This window comes from Rhinichthys klamathensis, unplaced genomic scaffold (genome assembly GCF_029890125.1).
Source record: "Rhinichthys klamathensis goyatoka isolate OS25496 unplaced genomic scaffold, OSU_Roscu_1.1 h1tg000554l_1, whole genome shotgun sequence".
Classification (NCBI taxonomy): Eukaryota; Metazoa; Chordata; class Actinopteri; order Cypriniformes; family Leuciscidae; genus Rhinichthys; species Rhinichthys klamathensis.
The window spans coordinates 1,679,599-1,704,566 of NW_026607023.1; the positions used below are offsets into that span (position 1 = coordinate 1,679,599).

Sequence of the window (24,968 nt, forward strand, 5' to 3'; positions counted from 1 at the left end):
GTTAAGCAGATGTGGATTAATACGCGGACACAGTGCAATACTGGACAGCTGTTACTCGATTTATCCCAAGATAGAGACGGTATAACCATATTTTTTGTCTCAATTCGCTTGTATTTCGGTTTTATCCCGTGGATGTGCCCTTTGCCCCTATATTCACGGACTGAACTGCGCCATCCGCTTCTCTCTCATAGTCTTCAGCTCTCCGTCGTTTGTTCCACCACGCATATCTGTCTAGAGATTTTCGTATACAGAGTTTGTTCAGCTCGTTGTGACGCGCATGCAAAAGTTGCATTATGAGATACGAAAGTTGCAGCGCTCGCCCAGCTCTCGCGACTGCTAATGTGCATTAGCTAGCGCAGTCGAGCCCGTCTAATCAAACTCTTTAGTACAAATATGCTTTTTATCCACGGTTGACAGTCTGTATACGGTGTCGTCGGTTTAAAATGACATCGAGGGAATGACATACGCCAGTGTTCACACAGCGTTTCTGTTTTGACCGCATCCAACTGTCTGAAGCGGCTGCATTTGTATGTTCGGTGACACTTGACATTAGCATCAGCTCGTTTGTCGATTCGGCGCGGATTTGATTAAGCCTTTATTGTGATTTGTATTCGAATGGCTGAAGGGTAACTTGTACTGGAGTTTTGTGTGTGTGTGCGTGTTTGAGGGGCGTTTACCGTGTTGAAGCTAGCAGAAGCTTTTTTGACGGGTAGATCACGGGCTGTCGGGAGTTTGACAAGCTGCTTATGTAATGCTGGCGATTCCCCGCTCGACCTCAAAAGACGAAGAACAACAACGAGTATTCAGAGCGCGGCTAAGTTTATTTTGTGACAAGACTTGTGTGCGTCGTCATAACGGCGCATTTAGTTGTTTTTGCGACTCGCTGCTGTTTAAATAGTGTCGAAGCTGCAGCGCGTCCTGTTAAATCTATTGACCATGCGGGAAGTTAAACGAGAAACTATTGTGAACGCCACCTAAACGCATGGACAGCTTTGGACTTGTATAGAAATGCATTTTTCGTCATAAATCTGTTAAGGTAAGTCTGTCTCATGTACTTGGGGTCATTGCTTTCCATGCGTGGTGAATGCAGAGTGCATTTTTTTTTAAATGTACATACCAACTGCATATTTATCTTGTTTTAATGGCTTAAATTTCGAATAACAACCCATATAGCTGCTCATATAGCTCCTATATAGCCTATATGTTTCAAAGCTTCTCTTGCTACCTTGAAAATTTGCGTCATTTGGGCACTCCAGGCCTCTTTTACGTTTAAACCATATCCTTAAAATTGTTTTTAATTCTCGTTAAGTAATTTAGTATTGGCATTCTGTTTGATATTTATGTATGTTTAGCAAGCTTTAATGTACACTAAAGCGGTTTGTCAGACTGAAGTTCATTTTGGATGCAGTAGCCAAGTTCAACTGACAGGTGGCAGCACTGCGGTGCATCGACTAATGCATTTGGAGGATTTGTATGAGTTTTAATGTCTCTACGTGCCTGAAGCCTTCATTATCTGAGCAAACAATCGCCTCATCAAGCTCCATTTTGTGGGATGAGTTTAAATGCTTTGCTGTAGTTTTATGAAACTGTATTTATTACTGCTGTAATGAAGACTATTGATTCAAATAAGTTGTCAGGAGAAATTACTTGTACAAGGGTCAAAACAACTCGATGTTTAGCTGAAAAGTCTTTAAAATCTGCATAACCAATTCGTTATATCACCGCAAGAGAGCTTTTGTGGCAGAATATGCATAGAAATGTAGTTTCATATTATATAGTTTAATTTTGTTTGGAGCTGAGAGGAACTTCAGGTGGGAGTCCAGTCCAGACGTACGATTCAAAGTCTGAATAATATTTTCTGAATAAATGCATCATCAAATAACGTCGGAGGCCTCGGTGCAAAACTTAGTTTGGTTTACAACAGCTTTATGTAAACATAAGTGCTATGTAAAATACTATAATTTATTAACAATTCCTGCTCTATTTTATAAGTAAACATATTGTAACTTTTTATCAAATTAACTGAGGTTTGCCCTTTTCTTCTCTCTGTCTATACAACAGGATTGAGATATGGATCGTGGACTGAAACGCAGCAGTAACAATACTGATAATTTAACTTTTGGGGAATGTATTGAGAGAGGCCTTGTTCCGGAAATTGGTGTCAATGCGCCCGCTTTAAATACATCAAAAGATTTCTCAAACGGACTGAGTGGTAGTGACGTTCAAAGAAGCCTGTCTATGGTAGATCCATCCTTAATGGGACGTAACACACAAGAACCAGATGTCAAAGTATTGAAACCCTTCAGAATGCAGCACCAGCAAAAGGCAAAAGAGCCCCTTAGTCTCAACATTGGGGAGAACTTTTCACTCTTGGACGAGAGCATTGCCGACTTAAACCGTGACTCTGACATCCAGGCTCTGGACACTTTTAAAGTGAAAATGGAGGAGCTGTCCCCCACGGAGAAAGAGAGGCTGGACTTTCCGCCCTATGGCCAAATGGAGAAGGAAATGGCGGGTCACGAGAGGGTTATTGGAGACAACACCATGGACATCCTAAAGGATCTGGACTTACCTGACTCACTCACTGACCTGAATGAGTTCTACGTTACGGACGAGACTGCCTTTCTCTCCTCGCTGGCAGTGGATGATGCCCTGTTGGCAGAAAGCAACTTGATGAAGGATACCAGCCCTGTTGTCACTGGCAACAGTGCAGCGTGTACAAATGTGAACGGCACAGGGAAACGGCAGCAGATGGTGGAAGCCAGTGTCAACATGCCGGTCATAAAAACGGAGAAAGAGACAGACTTTATCCAGCTTTGCACACCGGGTGTCATCAAACAGGAAAGTGAGAGGCGGAGCTACTGTCAGATGTCAGGGATGGGTGGGTCTCACGGTGGGCCCACCGCGTTGGGAGATATGGGCAGCCCGGGATACCACTATGGAGGCAACACCTCCTCAGCTGCGAGTTTACCCGATCAGAAACCTCCGTTCGGCCTGTTTGCTCACTTACCCGGCTTTAGTGACGGCTGGGGTAGAGGAAATGGATATGGAGATTCATCTGGGATGCAGAGAGCCAATGAGACAGTACTTCCGTCCACCTATCCATTCAGCAGGTAGGATTGACTTTAAAAGGCAGCTTTATGATCATAAACAATGCTATGGATAAATAGTGAATAATTAGATCTAAAATGAAATGGGGCTGAGGTTGTGCACATCATTTAGCATATCTGCTTGTTTTAACACGAGGTTTTCCTACGCTCATGGAACTTATGGAAATTTTCAAAATTGTGATTTCCAGGCCTGAGAAAGATATGGAAAATAATCAAATCTTTTCTGTAGTGAATATACATTTTGTAGTTATGCTGAGCTGTAAGAGATTTAATCAACTGGAAAGTTATGGCTTTTATGGGAAATCCTGCCCTATGGGTCATATTTTGATAAAATCCAGTATGCGTTTTGCAGACATGCCCACTGATGTAGATTTCTACATCATGGAAAACTTATGGGGGGAATTTTAAAACTGTGATTTCCAGACTTGGAAAAAGTATGGAAATGAATACAATTTTCATAAGTCCAAACGTTTTTGAAGTTTTTATGGTGAATATACACTGGCTAAAAATAGCATTTTGTGGACCGTGTCATTTCAATAAAATGATTAAATAAATCATGATCCAGACAAGAGTGATGGCAATGTGGAGTTATTCTCTGTCTGCCAGACTCATTTGCCTGGTAGTATTCTTTGAAAAACTGGCTACAAAACTTCTCATAACTGCATGATATTTGATAAAGCTGTTGTTTGCAGCTTTAATTAGTTTGAACAGAGCAAGTGCCGGTCGGCTTCTTCTCCCAGGAGCCCATGAGTGCGTATCTGTATTGGTGCGTTGCCTGTCCTAAGCAAACACATGGGCCTCGTGGAGCTCTCTTCGGCCCAGGACGGCACACACGCACACCTCTTCTCGTTTCAGGAGGCTTTAAGCTTCAATAAAATCATCGAGTGGAACACTTCACCTCTATTGCTGTTGCTGGAGTTTGTGATATTGTTTTTCGGTGAGCGTGGAGAGGACCAGAAGCTACGAGTCATTATGTCTTAAAATTCCCTGAGTAAATATGAAATTGATTGAATAAATAGTGGTGTTTTATGGCCAACCCTTCTACTTAGGTGTAAATGAATACGCTCTGGCAGATCCTAAAAGATAGGGACTATTCATGACCTCCCGGTTATGCTTTTGTTCACCTTTCTGATCTGTACAATTGATCTGTCAAGGTAAAGCGTGAAAAGAGGAAACTTTTTCCCCATCCAACTTGATCCACTGTGCCATCTCATTTGCGCAAGAAAAACCTTAAAACTTTTCCCATTGGCCGTCCTGAATGTTAATCTGGCAGTCTACTTAGGAAGCCAATGTAGAGATATCTGGGTCAACATGATTCTGCCACTAAACCAACTTGGACTGTAGTTCTGTTAGGGGAAACGTATCGGTGTTAGTCTCACCCGACTCATTTTTTTTTTTTATGGACACATCTTAGACATTTTTGCAGTTTTTACTTAATAGTTATATCTGTAACACTGGAATTTCAGTTTAAACAGACAGACTCCTTAGGTGTGCTATTTTGCTGTTGCTTTTCATAGACTTTGTTCTTATGAAGACGTTTCACCAGATTAAAGTCTGAAAATCTCCCTGACGTTCCCTGATTAAATGCATTTAAAACGTAACCAGCAGTGATGCCTGCATTATAGCCTGATATTTGCAAACTGAATTACGATTGGTCTTCTTTCTTACACCAAGTTGTGTGCTGAATTGTTATTAACGGTTGTCTTTCTTGCATATTCAACCGTCTTTAAACTGCACGTTTTGTGTGCAGCAACAAAAACAAGACATGCTCTGACTGTCATGACAACAGCAAAGCGACTCTGATGTGACATTTCATTTACACAGAGCCAACAAACTTAAACTATTCTTTCAGTGCCTTGCGAGCACTAGTAAAACTCAGGAAATGTCAGGAAGTGTTTTAAGCATTAAAAAAAAAATGATGTCAATCATGTTACGTAAGAAAACCCACCAAGACAATTTTTGTGAAATTTTTTAGTTAGTAGTTAGTTATTTTTAGTCATTAAGTCTTAATTTGTTGATCTTGTAGACATTTTTGCTGTATTTTTGACGAGTTTGCTTCGAATGATTTTACCAGTCGTGCAGGTTTGTTTTGCTGGAGGTCAGGGATGTGTTTTGCTTTTGTTGTACTTTTTAACTCAATATAAGGCTAAGTATACATTAATTAAGATACATTTGTTTCAAAACGCTCTCCGTCAAAGTTTCACATCCACACTGAAACGTCGGAAAACACTAAATTCACCTTAGCTCTCTGAGATGATACAGATGGAACTAGAGTTGTTCCGATTCCGATACTAGTATCGGAAATGCCGCCGATACCAATAAAATGCTGGCATCGGTATCGGCGAGTACTTCTACCCATGTACTGATCCGATACCATTTTCTTAAACAATATCTAGTTATGCACGCTAGCTTTGCATAACGCTGCAAATCGGAGATCAATTCTTCTTCGCTGCTCTAAACAGTGGTTGCTTGTGGCGACACAGGAAGTTGTGCTGTTGCCAAAAGCAACCACTGTTTAGAGCAGCGAAGAAGAAAACGCGCGCGATAGCAGTATGTCCGCTGTTTGGCAGCATTTCAGACTGGACCAACCAGCCAGGAAAACGGTGACATGTCTGGTATGCCATACTGCGTATTAGCAACTTCAACACGAGTAACTTAAAGCATTTGAAGACGCGTCACCCCGCAGAACACGATTACACAAAGGCAAGGGCAGAGAAGAATGAGCCGCGCCAGAATCAACAATCTCTGAAAGCTTCATTCAAACAAAGAGAAAAGTTTTCAAAAGACAGCCAACGAGCGATAAATATAACCGACAACATGTATTGAGTTTATTGTTCTGGATGTCCAGCCGCGGTCAAATCTGAAATGCCGTTTATTTAACAAAATTGTTTATGGACTTTAAATTATAAAGAGATTATTTTCTTATATTGTTCATATATCATTTTTTAGATTCCTAGATTTATTTGTTGCACTTTTTTTATGCAGTTATATTGTAAAACTAAAATACCCTTTTCAGTTTACAGTATTAGATGTGTGGTTGCATTAAGTTCTTTTTCACTTAAGAAAGATAAATAATATATTGCTGTGAAATGAATGTCAGATAATAAAAATACTCTAGTTCACAGTATGTATTTGTTCATGTTTAATTAGGATAAGTCTGAAACACGCCATAAAATAATTCTATCAATTCATACAGTGCTAGTGTGAATTGCAGCTGTATAGATACTGTACACACCCAGGTATCGGATCAGTACTCGTATCGGCCGATACCCTGAGTCCAGGTATCGGTATCGGGAAGGGAAAAAGGGTATCGGAACATCTCTAGATGGAACAGACATAATAAAGTTTTCATGCTATTTTACGCCAGAGAATAGCATGCTATTAATGCTATTTCTATGTATAGCACTTTGAATTACCATTGTGTATGAAATGTGCTATATAAATAAACTTGCCTTGGCTTTGCCTATTCTTCTGGCAGAATCATTTTATTTAGCAAAATATCTCCCCATTCACTGATGCGTCCAGGTCTCACTCAGTCACCAATATACACTCATCGGCCACTTTATTAGGTACCCCATGCTAGTAACGGGTTGGACCCCCTTTTGCCTTCAGAACTGCCTCAATTCTTCGTGGCATAGATTCAACAAGGTGCTGGAAGCATTCCTCAGGGAGTTTGGTCCATATTGACATGATGGCATCACACAGTTGCCGCAGATTTGTCGGCTGCACATCCATGATGCGAATCTCCCGTTCCACCACATCCCAAAGATGCTCTATTGGGTTGAGATCTGGTGACTGTGGAGGCCATTTTAGTACAGTGAACTCATTGTCATGTTCAAGAAACCAATTTGAAATGATTAGAGCTTTGTGACATGGTGGAAGTAGCCATCAGAGGATGGGTACATGGTGGCCATAAAGGGATGGACATGGTCAGAAACAATGCTCAGGTAGGCCGTGGCATTTAAACGATGCCCAATTGGCACTAAGGGGCCTAAAGTGTGCCAGGAAAACATCCCCCACACCATTACACCACCACCACCAGCCTGCACAGTGGTAACAAGGCATGATGGTTCCATGTTCTCATTCTGTTTACGCCAAATTCTGACTCTAACATCTGAATGTCTCAACAGAAATCGAGACTCATCAGACCAGGCAACATTTTTCCAGTCTTCAACTGTTCAATTTTGGTGAGCTCTTGCAAATTGTAGCCTCTTTTTCCTATTTGTAGTGGAGATGAGTGGTACCCGGTGGAGTCTTCTGCTGTTGTAGCCCATCCGCCTCAAGGTTGTGCGTGTTGTGGCTTCACAAATGCTTTGCTGCATACCTCGGTTGTAACGAGTGGTTATTTCAGTCACTGTTGCCCTTCTATCAGCTCGAACCAGTCTGGCCATTCTCCTCTGACCTCTGGCATCAACAAGGCATTTCCGCCCACAGAACTGCCGCTCACTGGATGTTTTTTCTTTTTCGGACCATTCTCTGTAAACCCTAGAGATGGTTGTGCGTGAAAATCCCAGTAGATTAGCAGTTTCTGAAATACTCAGACCAGCCCTTCTGGCACCAACAATCATGCCACGTTCAAAGTCACTCAAATCAACTTTCTTCCCCATACTGATGCTCGGTTTGAACTGCAGGAGATTGTCTTGACCATGTCTACATGCCTAAATGCACTGAGTTGCCGCCATGTGATTGGCTGCTTAGAAATTAAGTGTTAACGAGCAGTTGGACAGGCGTACCTAATAAAGTGGCCGGTGAGTGTATATACCATTATACCATTTGGTCTAAACCACAACTGGTCTCATGTTTTGCAAGTAAATTTTCTGTCATCTTTGCAGGATATGAAGATACGAGTCAATATGAGTCACATGACTAAACATGCGTCATCGTTTTCAAATACCTCCGGTTTCACAGTCCACACTACATTGTGAAAACGGCGTTTACATATTTACCCACTTGGGAAAGCGTTCTCAGTGTGGACGGAAGGCCAAAACGGAGAGAAAAATCTGCGTTTTCAAAAGAAAACGTATTAGTGTGGATAAGGCCTAAGTTACAATGTTAAAAGTACTGATACAGCCAATACAGTTTAAATAGCCAATAGCCTTTAGTTTACATCACATTCATGGATCATTTGCTCATTTGAATTAGAGGTAATTTTGCTATTAGTGGGAGTAAATACAATTTTCTTTCCTGGTTTCCAGATGAGTCAGCAATGATTTTGGTCCATTTTCCTTGGAAGAGGAAGTCTCTACACTTTATGACTGTCAAATTACAATTTTGAATATTTGTGAAAAAAAAAAAAAAATCACATTCAAATGCTAAATGGTAGGTGTGTGTCTGCCAGATGTACCAGTTATTAACAAAGACATGTTGGTTTCATGGTTGCATCTTAATGTTTTGCATTAGCTTATCCAGTTCAATTCAATGTATCATGAATGCATTGTTCTTGTCTTGCGCATGAGCAGTGTGTTTTTTGAGTTAAACATGTCTTGAGAACTTTTCCCCTCATTCCGCTGCCCTGCATTTCACATTTTTAAAATCAAAATTGCATTCTGTGTGAACTTTTTAGTGCTGTGTGGCACTTTAATTTCTGGAGTGTTGATGTCAAAACTGCTGACAGTTTTCATGTTTACATAGGCTAATGCGGTACATAACACTGTCTCTTGGAGATTTGATATAATAAGAACAGGCTTCTATGCACTTTTGTGAGCGGTCAGGTTCTTTTGCTTTATATTGTGCCTAAAAACACAATGCTGTTTTGTTTATAATTGTTGATGCAGTTAATGCCCTCATATTTGTTTTATCAACGTTTAAGTATTACACACTTTTCTTTACAGACACTTATGCCTTTTCATTGTTTTGAAAAAAAAAAATGATTTGAACATTAGTAATATTTAAGTAAACAAATTAAACAAGATTTTCATCCCTTTTGGCTGCCCTATACATTTTAAATGTGTATATCTGAAAAAAGTAATTTTACCAAATTTTTTTGATTGCATAAGTGGCTTTAAAGGTTACAAAACTCTTGAGAAACAGTCATAATAATTGTACATTTGCAGTGTAGCAAGAAAACTTGGTCTAATGTTCAAAACAGTAATCTCTTTAAACCGTGCCAGTGAGTAATGTTTGACTTAGACTTTGTTTTGTTAACTTTAGTGGTTTCCTAAATCACACCTTTGATAATCTTTAATACCAACATCTGTTTTCTTAGGTTTGTTTCAACTTGTTTTCTAATCTGAGAATCAATGGAATTTCCAACTGCAGGCCTTAATACTAGTAGCTCTCTCTCATACTTCAACAGAAGAAAAAGAAATATCTTGTCCATACCGGTCTATTCTGCTCTCTTTCCTGTGGGCAACATACCGGCAAGTTTGTTGCTTCCCTTCACGTTAAAGCGTTTAATTTGGATATTAATTTCCCCCAGATGGAAGTTCTCTGGAAAGGTCAAAGACAGTCTAGGTCTTCTGGGAAGGAGTCAAACAGTAGTTTTATAGCTGTTGGAGTTCTAGTAAATAAATATCTAGGAATGGATCAGTGTAAATGATATCATCTGAGAATAATTTGTCGAACTTGACAGGGTTATAAACCCTATAGAGTATTATAGGGTATACATTACAGGTCTACCAATATCAATGTTTTAATTTACCAATAGTGGAAACTAAGACAAACGATTTTTAAATCAATATATTAACAAAAAAATGAATGAACTTATTTTTTAATTAATCAAATACTATTTAGTTCAAAAAGACGTTTCAGGTTGCGTTTGCAACCCGCTTCCCTGAGAAGGGGAAGGAGACGCTGCGTCTTGGTGTTGACGCTATGAAGAACGCCATCAGCATGACCGATGTCTGAAGCTGGTGTAATAATCACACCAGTATTCATTTGCAGACGGTAGACTGTGACGTCACACGCCAATATAAAAGGGTTCCCGAGTTACGCGTCATCAACTCAAGACAGTCTCATTCCCCTTCTTAGGGATCAGGTTTGCATACGTGGAGCTTTGACGCTGTGTCTTGGTGTTGACGCTATGGGGAACCAATTCTCACTTTGCTGTGCTGAAAGAATTCCTGCCTCACTATGCTGTGAATATTGAGCGTCACGTTTCGCAACAAACCCCCACTGACTCTCTTCATTTCACTTCTAGAGGGTGCATTCGTAGATTAGAGCCCTCCAGGACAACCCATGGGATTTCTAATTTAAGTATCAACATTCCTTGCGCCAGTGTTTGATAATTCTGAAAGTTTATCATTTATAAATAGCTTCTAGTGTCTTTTGCTGTATTCATGTCTTACGCCTAGAATTTATTTGATCACATTTTTGAAATTCTCATTTTTGTGTCACTTGTTAATTTGATCTGATATACATACAGTAAAATACGTTTAAATAGTTTCTCGTTTTATTATTTACTAATTCTCAGTAATGAGCATAGTGATGTAATCTAAATGACAGGTTTGCTCGTGTTTCTACAAACTGAAGAATATTTCTACTTGAAAATGAGACTCATTCCACTGAACACTGACCAAATGCAGAATGCATGAGTCAGGCGGACGGTGAATAATTGGTGTTTCTTCTGAAGTTGCGAGTTTACACCTTCGAGCAGCCCACTCTAACTTTTTTTCTGCTTTTGGTATTATTTTTCTTTGCAAGTGAAAGTTCAGAAACATATTTTTCAAGCAATGGTTCTGTCAACAGTAATGCTGTTCAGTTATTTTATTATTAATAATATTATTATTAGTATTTTTTTAAAACTTTTTTTGGCCTTTTTTATTTCTGTTGGATAGAAACTATGTGGGAGGTGACATTAATTATGCGGGGATGGGATCAGAAAATGAGCCATCTGTGTAACTGATCAGGGAAAAACAAGTCCTTTCAGACATATCATTCTTTATTCAATACTCGTTAATGTACGTACTCTGAAATACCCACCATATTTTACGACCTAAAAAAATGTGAGTACTGGTCACAGAGTTTTTTATTTTGGATTAAATTCTGGTGATTATTATTATTTTTGTCCATTTCAGTCTGTCTTTAGATGGGTGCATTTAAACAATTATTGATACACTATTTCATTTTTTTATACACATATCGCGATCTTGATTCAAACACCTACGCAATCTTATTCCTAAATGACAATGATTTGCCAGTGTCTATTAAACCTTTGACAAGTACAATCACAGCGCATTAAAATGTGTTTACGCTGCCGCTGAGCCAGAGAGAGAAGTTTTATAGGTATGAAACAAACAGTGGTCTTTTCAACCACACAGAATCATTGTTTCTGTGTTAACATAATTCAAATTATCACAGAAGTACTGAGATAAAAGTTAATTGTTTGGATATAAACACTGATCTACGGGTCTACGGTATACTCAAAGGTTCAAAGCTGTCACTGGGGCAGTACCCTGAGGTACAAAAGCAAAAAAGGTACATCTCTGTGCCTTAATTACCCCCAAATGGTACACAATAGTACCTTAAAGGTACATATTAGTACCTTTTAGCTTTTGTACCTTATAGGGTACTGCCCCAGTGACGCTTTGTACCTTTTTTCAAAATAAAGTGAATCAGTAACTTGACGCTTCAAATATAGATCATATCATTACATCGTTACACCAGTAGGTGGCGACAAATGACCGTTAAAAAGGTATTTGTTCGTTCAAGAGATTCGTTAAAAAATGTTGATTCATCCAGGAATGAAGTCTTTATAAGTGAGTCATTGAATCATTCATTCAAAAACGAAAAAAAAAAAAAAACGAAAAAAAAAAAATATCAAATGAATTATTTTGTTTAGTGGTCTTTTCAGAATCATGGGAGAATCGCAATCTCTATTTTTTTTTTTTTAAATCGTGATTCTCAGTTTTTCGAGAATTGTGCAGCTCTAACATATAATGATACATACTTAACAGTGCATCTTAATTTAAAAGAACTGCTTGATATTTCAAAACACTGTTGTGCATATGGTTAAAACAGATTTGTTATTATTTGGTTTTCTCCAGAAACATTAGCTTCAGTTTTTATTTAATAATCATACATGTCCTGTGTGAATCTGAATAAGCTTGTATTAGGGCTTAGTGGGGCAATACTTTTCTGCAAAGCTGATTTCTAGGAACAGATTGTTTGATGCAAAGCGTTCTAATTGTACAGTAGAACATGACAAAGGGAAATAGTACATTTTTCTGAGCAGTGGAATGTGGGTGACTTACTTTGGTGCCAGCAACAAACACGCATCCTTTTTTGACTGCCTTTCTAACCCCATTTGTTCAATGCAGTACTTATTCAGCAAGAATAGAGACATCAGTAGGCCATGTGCACAACATGCACTTAATTTTTTGCAAATGCAATCTGATATGATGCAATGGCTTCGGAGCAGCACTATGACAAGAATAGCAAGAGAGAGTGAATCCCGCATTTAGATGTAGATGTCACTTCTGAAACTTTGGAGCTTGTGCCTGTCCGTTGTTCCTCTTAGCATTATGAAAAACACATTTTTATTTAAATTCTGAATGGATTACATATATCCTAGCGTGCAAAGTGCGCTCCCTTTATAATCACTAAAAAGCTGTCACTCATCTCAGTTCTTCGTAATTTCTGCACAATGAATCGGTTACTGTCAAAGTGGTCAGTTTGTTTGTTATATCGAGGGTATCATCTATATTAGGGTTGGGAGTTAATTGCCAGATGCCCCACGATACGATATCATCACGATACTTAAGGCAGGATACGATACTATTGCGATAAAAAAAAAAAAGTGATATGCTGAGCTGAGTACTGTGATAACATTAGGGCTGGAACAAATGATTATTTTTCTATCGATTATTTTTTTCAATTAATTGAATAATCCTGAAATGTTACGTTTATTTAGCAGATTGAAGTAGCTGCTTGAATATGCTAATTCAGCTGAAGTCACAATTCTCACACCGTATTCTAGCTAACCATAGCGGTCACCATAGCGACAGTGTCAAACATGGCGGTGTCCATAAAACCGTGAAGTTTTACCACGATTGATAGCACATAATTAAATTAATGAGTCAGATCGAGGCGCAAGTTCATCCATTCGATATTTTAAATAATCAACAACAGCATTAAATTCTAGTCAGTGCCGTATAGAGTTAGTGTCACTATAGAGTTGGATTCATAGAAAGAGAATTACTGAAGGTGTACGTTAATGCGGACCAAATACCAGGGGCAATGCGAAACGCAAAGACCTGTAAAATCATGTTTTAAAGAAGAGTGGCTTTATTAAGTGGCGGAAATAACCACAGCACAGAAACAAAACTCTGCGACATTTACAATTACAGACCCTCCACTCAAAATACCTCAGTTATAGAGTAGTGTGTGGGTTTATGGGATGTTTAGATAACTGTAGAAGAATTCTCATGTTCACGTTTTTTGAAAATATTTAGCTACTTAGATCTGTTTAAATACTGAAGTTTGCTAAAATGTGGTCTGTTGCCAACCATTGACCATTCAAAAACACATTATAATTGTCCCAAACCACTCATTGTATCTGCTAATTTTTTTTTTAATATTAGTCATATTCAAATAATTGAAATGTTCTGCGTGAGATTTAATTTTTTTTATTATTATTATAGAATTTCTTGGTAAATGTGCTTCATTTAGTAATTTCTAAATTAACTGCTTGTTGTCAAAAAATATGATTTAATATCACCAAGTTATATCAAGGGTCAAATCAAATAGAAATAGCACATTAAAGTTAAACGCTACAACCCAGGGGCGTAATTTGTAGGGGGGGATGGGGGGGATATAACCCCCCCAATATTTAAATCTATGCATTACAACCCCCCCATTATTTATACCATGATCACAATATCAGGAGGCATACCCAAACTTCAACCCCCCCAATGTTCAAACCAAATCTACACCCTTGCTACAACCGCATGATGTAACCATCTTTTGTGTGAACGTGCGCTGTACAGGTCAGGTGTAAAACATGTTTTTGCTCAGGTGGCCAAAGTGTTTGCCCAATATAGAAAAGTTTTACTCAGCACAAAAAAATTAGAGGGAACATTGCTGATCGGGAAAGCTATACGGTCATGGTGTGTTTGGTGGTAAAAAGAGTAGCCAGAACAGTCTTAAAAAAAATCACCACTAAAGAGGAAGATAAAGTCACACGGGTTTGGATTAAGTTTCATTTCTGTGTGAACTATTCCTTTAAGACCTGCGTTCTGGCTCTGCTCTTCAAGTGGGAGTCCTTGGCCTGGTTTCCTCGATATGATTGGAGGAGGAGTCGAGCTGTACTGTACGTGGGCTTGGAGCCAGCTGGACTAAAGTTGCAACTTCGCCCTCAAGCTCCGTGAATTCCTCCCCTCTCTCTGTTTGTTTTGAGTTTTCCAGAAGCTCGGGATGGATTTGCTCTCGGGTGCCGAGTTATTGCACTCTGTGGAATGAAGTTCTTGAATCCTGTGGAAATCTCATCCACACTTCAGCACTTTTCACGGCAAACTCATTGAATTGTGGTTTGTTATATACACACAAGCGGTGTGTGTTTCCCCCCCAAATGTAAAACCCAATCTAAAGATTAGTGCTTAGACAGATGTCCTCTGCTCTAAGTCAGGAAATGTACAGCAGGATATGGTTGTGAAAGAGAGAACATTCGCATTGCCTCGCAAAGATCAAACACTAAAGAGGTGTTCATTAAAATTCTGATCAAACACTTTTTTTCATGAAAAGTGGTCCAGTATGAAACCACAATTAATAATAATAAGGATAATAATAATTGATCTGATAGACATTGTTTTTTTTTTATTGTGAGCCTCGGACATAAGCATTTGCCTTCTCCGTTAGGCATTTCTTTTCCCTTATTTCACGCTTTGAATACAGTATGACCTTCCAAGGCACTTTAAGCTCTGTTGGCATCTGTGTGTATTTACTGGATAAAACTGCATGGTTTATCCATAGTGAATTACCTTTGCCATTATTAAATACCATGAGTCTGATTCTGCCTCTTCGTGTTTGCTAGAAGGAAAGCATGACAGAGATGGCAACAGTAACTAAGGAGGCGGGGCTTAGCAGTGGATGACACATTATTATAAAGACATGCCTTCCTTTCGTGGGGATTTTTTATGTGATTGGAATATTTTGCACTGTTTTTTTTTTCACAACCTTACACACAGATTTATACCGGTTGGAAAATCTTTACTGTCTACTTGGTTAGGAACACATTAGCAGAACAGCGATTGAAAGTATATTTGAAATAATAAATTATTCAATTGCAGAAGCATCTCTTAATAAGCAACTAATGAAATCTCTCTCTTTCATACAGAGTGTTAGGCTATTTCTCTTGCTCTCTGTCCATTTGTCTTTCAGGCCTCTGCGTATTCTGTGGCCTCTTTCACATGTAATTATTGTCAATGTTCTGTCCTGTCCTGGTCAATTTTGCACTGCTGCAGTGAACATCTTGGTCGCGTCCTTGACCTCTGACTGCGAAGAGCAACATTTAGCGCCGATTTACACTCCACTTAGCTTTGTTTTGTTTTTTCACCACTAAACGAGACGTGTTTTTCTCTGCAAAATTAGTTTTCCTCTTTTGGATCAAAAGTAGAAACTAGATTACCTGCATCATAAAAAGTACATCTTTGACTGAAAAGAGAAAAGTAATATGTTCTTAACAGTTGCCTTGCTAATTTTTATAGCACAAATGACACAATTATACAATTCTTCTTTTAAAAGAAAAACCTTTTTTTTTTAATCAGCTTTTTTTCTGTCTTGTTTTTTTATTTAAAATATCTAAACGCCATTAAAACAGGAAGCAATTGAGAAACAAAAATGTGTAATTTTATACAAGTTGGGCTTTTTTATAATATATCATTAGTGGTGCTTGCCAAAGGCAATAATATATTATTATACCACTTTGCCTGATTCGTTCTTGTTTAAAGCATAAAATGAATAAAGATTTTGCTTAGAAACAATTTTCAACAAGGAAATAAAAAAAATAAACATAAGATATATTCATGATATAAAGTATTATTTTACAGAACTGCCTCTCAAGTAAATCTGTCGCCTTTAAAGGTTATTTGAATAAAAATGACAAATTGGAAATTAAGAAAAAAAATGACATTTGAATAGCTGAAAACAGATCTACGAGCTGTAGAGCTATACCTGTAAGAGCACCAGTTATTGATTTTAATGCAGGTCTCCACTGATGCATTGGTTGCCATGGTGAAGCTCAGGGTCTTGTGAACGTTCATGTTTACCTCTGACTTCCTGTCTGTTCTCGACTTTTATGTGGTCATCACTCTAGCTGGTGTGAAACTCCCATGAATGCCACACACTACCACCTCAGTTTGTTTCACACCACGATAAGCATTTAGTGTATGCGTGAGACTCTTCAGTTTGATAATGGAGCTGCTGCAGTTTGTCTTGTCTTTTGATTTTCTACTCGTATTTCAGATTGTTTTTCGAAACACACAGATATACTGCATTGAAATGGTGAGACAGTGAACTGAAATGTACATTTATTTGATTTTATGTACATCACTAGTTCAAGGTTTGGTATTCTTACGTTTGCTTAATTTAGACTTTCTGTTTCAGGGTAATTTGCTTACATTTCTTGGAGGTTAAGTTTGTAATTTTTGTGCAAGTAGTGTCACCAAACCGAACTGCGAGAATTCTGACAGTTTTCAAACAGGTTTCCTCAAACGTTCTCCTCATCTGGTTCGACAAACAAAGGAAGGATAAAAAGGATTTTAAAAAATCAGCTTAACCCTGGTGTTTTTTGGTCATTTTAGAAAAAAAAGAAAAAGAAAAAAAAGGGTTACATTTTGTTAAATTGCCACTTCATCGGAACGGTTTGAACTTGATTCGAAAAGCTAAATGGTCGTAAAAAAACAGTCACACTTGTGTTGTTCGTGGTAAAAAATGACCGCCGTAGGAAATGATTGAAAATATGAAAAAAGATAGATTTTTTTTTTTTGTGGTACAATCTACAAATCAGCCATTAAAATATGAAGACAGCAAAATACACACACTCCACCCATCCCCAAACATAAATTAACTGGTGTGACTGTAACACAAGGCAAGTTTTTATAAGATACTGTATAAAAAAATAAAATAAAATAAAAAACAGACAGCAAGAAAGGAGTTACACTCTAGTACAAAACAGACACACTCGCTTACACATACTCACAGACACACACCCAACACATTATTATACACACACAAATGAACTGGTGTGGCTGTAACAATGGCAAAATTGAGCCAGAAGACTCGAATAAGAGGTTGAAATCAGGTTGATGAAGCTCTGATAAAGCATTCCTGTTCACATGTTATGTGTAACAAAAGGTCTTACTCTGTCTCTGTGACAAAGTAGTCTTTGAGAATGTCTAAATATCCAAATCCACAACCTAATAAAAGTACATTTTTATGTCTAAAACCAGCTATAGAATTTACAAGCCTCTTTATATAGAGCTATATCGGAATCTAGTGGTTATATTTTAATTAAGTGGTATATATTCTTGTCTATATTTTAACATGAAAAACAGCTTTAATTTTTTTTCAATGGAAAAATAATGACTACGTTTACATGCAGCCAATAACCCGTTCAAAACCGGGATATTAGCAATAACCCGGTCGCGAACGGCCATGTAAACACCGGCAAAAACCCGAATATGCTCATATCCCGGATTTTAAAAACCGGGATATTATACCTGGGGTACCCCTTTTCTAACCCGAATTTTTGGTCATGTAAACGTGCATCGGCATATCCCCATAGTGATGTGTGTTCTGCGCATGTTCTATTCGCAAGGAATCTTGGTCTTTTGAGTAGAGAAACTTCTCGGCGCATACAAAACCCCGCGTGCAGTATACCGGAAGCAAACATGGCGAGACGCAGCACAGCATACTTTTGGAGCGAGGTCAGTAACGTTACCAGCACCAAAGCGCAAACAAAGGCGATCGCTATCAGCCCCGAACTATTCATTATCCGCGTGCTGCTGTTGTTGTTGTCTTTGGATACAGGAAGAAGAATCGGAAATGACGCATATTGCGTCTTAAGGTTGTCCGTACGTCCAGACGCTAACCGCGCGTCGCGTTTAAATCGGGATATTGCAATTCCATGTATACAGGAGTAACTCTCTCTGCTCACGCATGTAAACGGGTTATCCCTAATGTTTCAGAAACCCGAATAGTGACCTTAACCCGACCATAACCCGAAATTTGGCTGCATGTAAACGTAGTCATTGATATTATTGATAATTATTGCATGTATATTAATTAGTAACATAAAATTCTCTCAAAATACGAAATATTACATGACAATATATGTCATGTATGTAATATATTACATCGATTTTACAGAAAAGAAAAAAAGTTTCCGGTGTTCGGTCACTTTTGACTGTAAAAAAAACAAGTGTGACTCACAAATGAACAATACCAGAGGGTTAAATTGAGAAATAAAAAAAAGATGTTTAATTTTGTATTGATGAAATAAATGAATGAATATGTGTGAAGTTTTAATTCCATTTGGCAACCGTTTGCTGTTTGCTGGATCTGTTGAGTTCAGGTATTGGGTATGTAATGTAAATATGAGCTGAGATCTGAATTTTTCTGAGCTTTGCACCATGCATATTTTTTTCATCTTTCACCTCTACTGAGCCCTCAGTGGGGAAAACCCCCACATACATTTCCACTTTATCACTGTTGGTATCCTGTTATCTTAGGCCCTTTCCACCTCTTTACTGTTTCTTAGACACAAATTGAAGTGAAATCAGCTAATTGAGTTTCCCTAAGCTAGCCACTCTACGCAGCAGTCTGCAAAACTCAATCACCCCATTTATCAGAAATCATAATCAAAAGGCTGCTTTGAATGTAACACACAAGACCGCAAACCGGAGAGCAGACTGTTTACAAACATGCAGACTTGCTCTCAGTTTTGACGTGCATCACCTTCTACATCTGTGTTGGTTAGGAGTTAGTTGTAAAATGGGACTTTCTTTTGCAAATGTGCAAACAGGTTGTTTTTTTTTTTTTTTTTTTTTTTGCTGTATAGGAGGCAAATCAACTTCATGGCATGACTACATGTCAAATGTTATGCAATGGCAAAAACATTACATCACATTTTCTGAAACCCCATTGTGTGCAAGCTGGATAGTCTTGCATTATTTTTAAGTATTTCACGGTTGAGATTATTTCTTGTTGCTTCCTCTTCCTGTTTAGGGTTTCATTGATCTTCATTAAAGGGGTCATGAACTGCATTTTTATATTTTATTTTATAATGTTCTCTGAGGTCCACTTATAACGTTATCAATATTTTTACATCAAAAACATCCTAATTTAGAAGTAACAAGCTAGCCTATTTTCTGTCCTGTTTTGGAACCTGTCTTTCAAACACTGTTTTGATGGGTGTTCTGCATTCAAGATTTGGAAGTAAATGCCCACTGAAATGATTGGGTAACAGTTTTGCATATTAAAATAATTTTCAGAGTTCCTGCCATTACACGAGTGGAATTGTTTTGTTAAATTGCGTTCCGATGTTGAAAAATATCTTGTTACAACACATTATTATACACACACACAAATGAACTGGTGTGGCTGTAACAATGGCTAAATTGAGCCAGAAGACCCATCTAAGAGGTTAAAATCAGGTTGATGAAGCTCTGATAAATGTGAAACATATGCGAGTTACATATGGCTGTGGCAAATAAAGTGCAGTGTCGTGTTTGAAATAAAATTAAACGTGTTGTAATGTCTTGCTGATGACAAAACAGAAGATGACGCTCACTGACGCTTTTATTCAGGATTACAGCAGATGGCCTTGCTCAAATCGATAACAAAAGCAGCGTTCGCTACGTGCTTTCTTCTGTATCTGATAATCCAACACATGAATGCCGAACCAGAGGAAAGAACAGCAAATCACAGCTTTCACAACTATTTACAACTATTCACAACTAACTTTTAGACAAAGCAATAGTGACACGTGGTAAAATCATTGTTACTCACATCTGTGTGTTGCGACAATACTGTCGGATCCAATGTCACTGCATCATCTTTTATTTTCAGTGTCTTTGAGAAGCTTGTGCAAAATGGTGTCTTTTTAAAAAAAGAAATGTGCAGTGAAATGGAGCGAACAAACGAACAATGTCTTACTGACGCGATCAGATTGGAACTTCATTAAAAATGAAGTTCATTCACGGTTTCTAGGATCACAAGGATGGCGATGCAAAGACTGTTTTTCCTCAACTCTGCACTGCAAAACGTCTCTTTGGTTTTGTTGCTTGAGTAATCCTGCATTTGCGTCTGTCTCGTATTTACTACTACATGACGTGTGAATTGGTGGGTGGTGCTAAAGAGGCAATGATTTAAAAGTAGGCTTTGATCTTCTGCAGAGGCGTTTTTTCCTCACTATTACGTAATAATGTGAATAGCAAGGTTTAATAGTTCAAGGAAGAAAGAGGCGGGAACCGGCGAACGTTTAACTCACTTTAATATTCAGAATAAACGAACACAAAATAAAAGTAAAGCGGCAGTTCCTCACAGAAGACTGCCGCACAAACAAACAAAACAAGGTAAATAGTCCAGGCCCTGGTCCTCTTGTCCTCACTCCTTTCCCACGGTTCGCGGCCCCGTCCTGCTTGCCACGTACCCCCATTGCCCCATTGCCCGGGCAGTTCCCTCGAGACTGTGCTCTACTCTGGCCCGTCATGGCAGCCGCAGCACCTGTGGGTAAGGACAGACGAGGCGAGAGAAAAGGAGACTGAAGTATGAGAGGAGACAGAGACGAGAGAGTAAAAAAAAATTCTTGGTCCGGTTCCTGGACACACTGCTGCTGGGTCCTCAACCAGCCGAGAGGCCCTCCCTCGTGGTGCCACGCAATGGTACTGGACGCTCCTCGGTGGAAAGCTGGATACTCCATCTCCTGGAGGACAACGATGGCTCCTCCATTACAAGCGCCCGGCAGTTAACTCTCTGGTCCTCCCCCATCATGCCGGACCGCAGCAGGACTGGCCTCTGGAGAATGGTGGCAACTTCTCCGTATGTGAGGTAGCCACCCCGCCTCAACCCAGGAGCACGGTAGCTCTCCGTCCCTCCTGATGTTCAATCGCTCCAGCAGCACCACCACAGATATACTTATGATATCTTTATAAATGTTTTAAAGTTAAAATTTTGGTGGAATTCACTTTCAATGGAGAGATACAAATCTCTACGATTAAATCAATCACATATGTGACTAGGATTTCACTCCAGGTGACTAAATAATGAATGCCATTAGTTACAGGCTAATAAACCATTATATTTCTCTCGTAAGTGATTTGAGTTAGAGAAGAATAAGTTTAGCATTGATATATTTCCACTGTGTTGTGTGCTCTGACCTCTTTAGTTCGCCTACACACTGAAACACTGAGCGTTTGACAAGAAAGAATGCATAAGCTCATTGAGAACCATTCTAAATATAAATAAAATGGAAATACACTAAATTGGACCACAGACTGCTGTGATTCTCAGTGTTCTCTGACACACCATAGACTTGCACGCTCACAAACACGAAGAGAGAGAAAGCAAGGATCTTACTTGAAAATTATTGTCTTTTTTCCTGTCAAGATGGAGTTTGGAATTATCACCGTCCAGTTTGTTTTTAGCAATGCAGTGAACGCAGGCAACCTGATTAATACAGTAGTCATGAGCCATCATTAAATTACCAATAATTCTCCAGCACCACCATCAGCTCATAATTCTATAAGTTCAGTTTAACCCTCTGGGGTCCGCGGTCTCGCCGGCGATACCAGCTCACTTTTTTCCTTATCAGTGCAAAAGAGACTCAAATTACTCTGTTAATTTTGATCTTACATATAAGTGTTGTACATCAGTCGATCCTGTTAAGTTTGTATTTTTTTTTGTGGAACCTCATAATAAAAACAAAGTGTTGTGCTTTTCGCCTAATAAAGAAAAATAAACATGATGCGCGTTCTGCGTTCTCTCTGTCAGTGAAGTCCATTCTGAAACGCGTCCGAAAAATGAACTGTAACTCTGCAAATACTCAGTCAAACAGTTATACAGGCACACAGGCATGAAGCCTGAATTATCTTCTTTTAAATGAAGTAATTTATATAAAAATTTTTTTTTCTCATTTTATGTAATCTGTACGAAAAGAGAGAGATGATAGTCGTTCTCGTCTCAGCTCATTAAAGTTAATTTGACCACGCCCACGGAGCGCGCGCTCTATTCAAACACAAATGCTCTGAGGCGATCCACGCCCACATCAGCTGGATAACCCACCGAAAGAGGCTCATATTTACGACGCTGTGAGGAATAATACTATCTTAATAATAATCCTGGAAAAAATTACCTCAGAAGTGCAGGTAGTTTCATTTGGAGGAGCAACGGATCCAGCTGAGGAATAGGTACATTCTTTATGTTCAAGTGCTTTGTTCTAATCGCGATATGGAATAGTGTCTGTAAACAAAAAGACTGTTTGAATCGCGTTTTTATGTGTGAATGAATGAACAGCTTTTACCTAACTATATTCCAATACTGAGATGAGTAAAAATCGACTGAAATATGTTGAAATAAAATATTTTTGTATAAGCAACGTATTAAACTGCAAATTAACATTTATATGTCCTAATCATAAAAACGATGTACATATGAAAGACAAGATGTCGTTTTTACTGTAAAATACTGCCACATCAAATAAGCTTGTTTGCTAAGATGTTATTATAGTGTTTGTTCGATTGTAGGCTATATTCAAACTAATTAATCCGCAACTGTGAAATATGTATGATAAAATGTAAACTTTAATATATACAAAGAAAGAGTACATTTGAAATATAGTTAAAATTTTAATTGTTGTTGTAATTGTAACTTTTTTATTAAAATAGCAAAAATATATGTAGGCTACATATAAATAAATCTTAGGTAAATCTTAAAAGCTCAATATAAGCCTCCTCTTTAAATTATTTGTATTGTGTTTTATTAGTGACACATTTGGGATATATTCCCAAACTTTCTGTAAAAACAGTATGAGAATTAACTGCACAATTACTAGAAATGTTTACATTTGATATTATACAATTTGCAAGGACAATTTGAAAAATAAATAAATAATTGGAACTGTGAACCAATTTTGTATTATATAGGCATATATATATATATATATTTTTTTTTTTTTTTGTCATTCTTGTGGCTCAGTGACACACCTGAATGAAAGGGTCATTAGTATGCAGCCACATTATGCGCTCATTATGCGGGCCATTGTCTTCTCAGGTGTGAATCACAGCAGGTCACACCCCTGCGCATATTGCCTTTCCAAACAAAAAGTGTCATTTTTAAATTTAAACCAATCTATTGTTTTATGTGAATGATAAGGCAGGATGATTTTCAGATCATCTTGAAGAAAAAACTCTAGGCGACAACATCCATTAGTCAAAAGTCTTGTGGACACATATTTAGTATGTGTTTTGTGGCCTTATTTCAGAAACTTTAAGTTTTAGTTTTTTCAATAACCACGCATAAACAATATTCTCTCAAAAATACAAACATGTACATACATGTTGATAACACATTATGGTAGCCCTGTTTGTGCTAAATAGAGTGTAATTACACCTTTGCCAGTAATTTGTTTATAAGCAACTGAAAAAAGCACAAATGTCAGAGTATGTCAAAACATCTCAAGGACCCCAAAAACACCTTGGACCCCAGAGGGTTAATGACAAATATGCATTTTAATAGGCTATGGCACGTTTTAGGCCTAGTTCTAATTACTAATGTTCTGTCATAATAAAAATGGCTAATTGATTGATGTTTTCTTAAAAGTTTAGTTGTTATTAGGGCTGCCCCTAAAGGCCGGGACACACCAATCAAGTTGAATCAACTCAACTCCACAACTACATCAATGTACCCACTAACCATTCAGAAACGTCCAGTTGCACTCTAAAAGTTGTAACTTCTTCCTGAGTGTCTCCATCAGTGTCCGAGTCCGGTTTGAACATGCAAGTCTGAACACAGCTACTGGCAATTTCTGACATTTTGGCTACGTGAGATTCTCTAGTTTTGTTGTTTCCGGAGTATCCGAAGCACGAGCTGTAAAGGCTCTGCCCTCTTCAGGAAAGGGAGCTGGGAGCAGCAGCTCATTTACATTTAAAGCTGCCGTCGGCAACATTTTTTTGATCATATTCAGTGAAATCGACACTATAATCCGACAGAACAACATAAATAAAGTCGTTTTAGAAAAAAACCTGAGCTTCTAACTCCACCTGGAGCGTGTTATTTGTTTTGCAAAAATCCACAGCTCCCGGATCATCGGGTCCAATCAGCGCAGGGGGGTGTGAGATCTGACTGTCAATCACAGATCGGGCACACGCCCCCCCTCGCACACGTTACAATCACATGCACACGCCTGAAGTTCGCGCAGTAACGAAGAGTGATGGCGGATGTATCTCGCTTTCAAAACACTAACAAATCAAGTAAGCTCATTTAGAGTATAAATGACGTTAGCAATTGCTATCTATCGGTAGATTAGCCAGGGCAGCATACCTCCAATCAGGGTTCCAGACTGCGACCAAATTGGTCGCATATGCGACCGTTTTTTGAGAATGTGCGAGTTAAAATTGTATGTGGTCGCATTTGTGCGAGTGGACGCTCGCGCAACAGAACGCCGTTGTATCAGCTGCTGCAGTCCGTAACTTATGTTCAAAATGAACGAGTACATCATGAATCCATTTTCCAAACCGTGTTTTTGATTTATCCTGAATCCCTACGGTACGCTTATAATAAGTGTTTATATTCTGACTATTTTATCCCGGGCTCGGCTGCGGAGTTGCCCAGTGCCTGCGTGACTCGCCATAGACATTAACGGAGAGAAGTAGCTCCGGCTACAGTGTTCTTCCGCAAGACACGTGCAGTTTATTTATTGACGAA

The 24,968-nt window shown here is 38.5% G+C and overlaps 1 protein-coding gene across 2 annotated transcripts in view; it reads left to right on the plus strand.

Annotated features, from left to right (window-relative positions):
* Positions 1-244: 244 nt before the first annotated feature.
* The window catches only part of LOC130073590 (glucocorticoid receptor-like), a 75,696-nt gene continuing 50,972 nt past the window's right edge, over positions 245-24,968 (plus strand). For both annotated transcript variants that reach the window (XM_056239098.1, XM_056239099.1), the window contains exons 1-2: positions 245-1,036; positions 2,062-3,113. In XM_056239098.1, the coding sequence (XP_056095073.1) occupies positions 2,071-3,113 (1,043 nt within the window). In that variant the 5' untranslated portion in view covers positions 245-1,036; positions 2,062-2,070. The remainder of the gene's footprint in view (positions 1,037-2,061; positions 3,114-24,968) is intronic.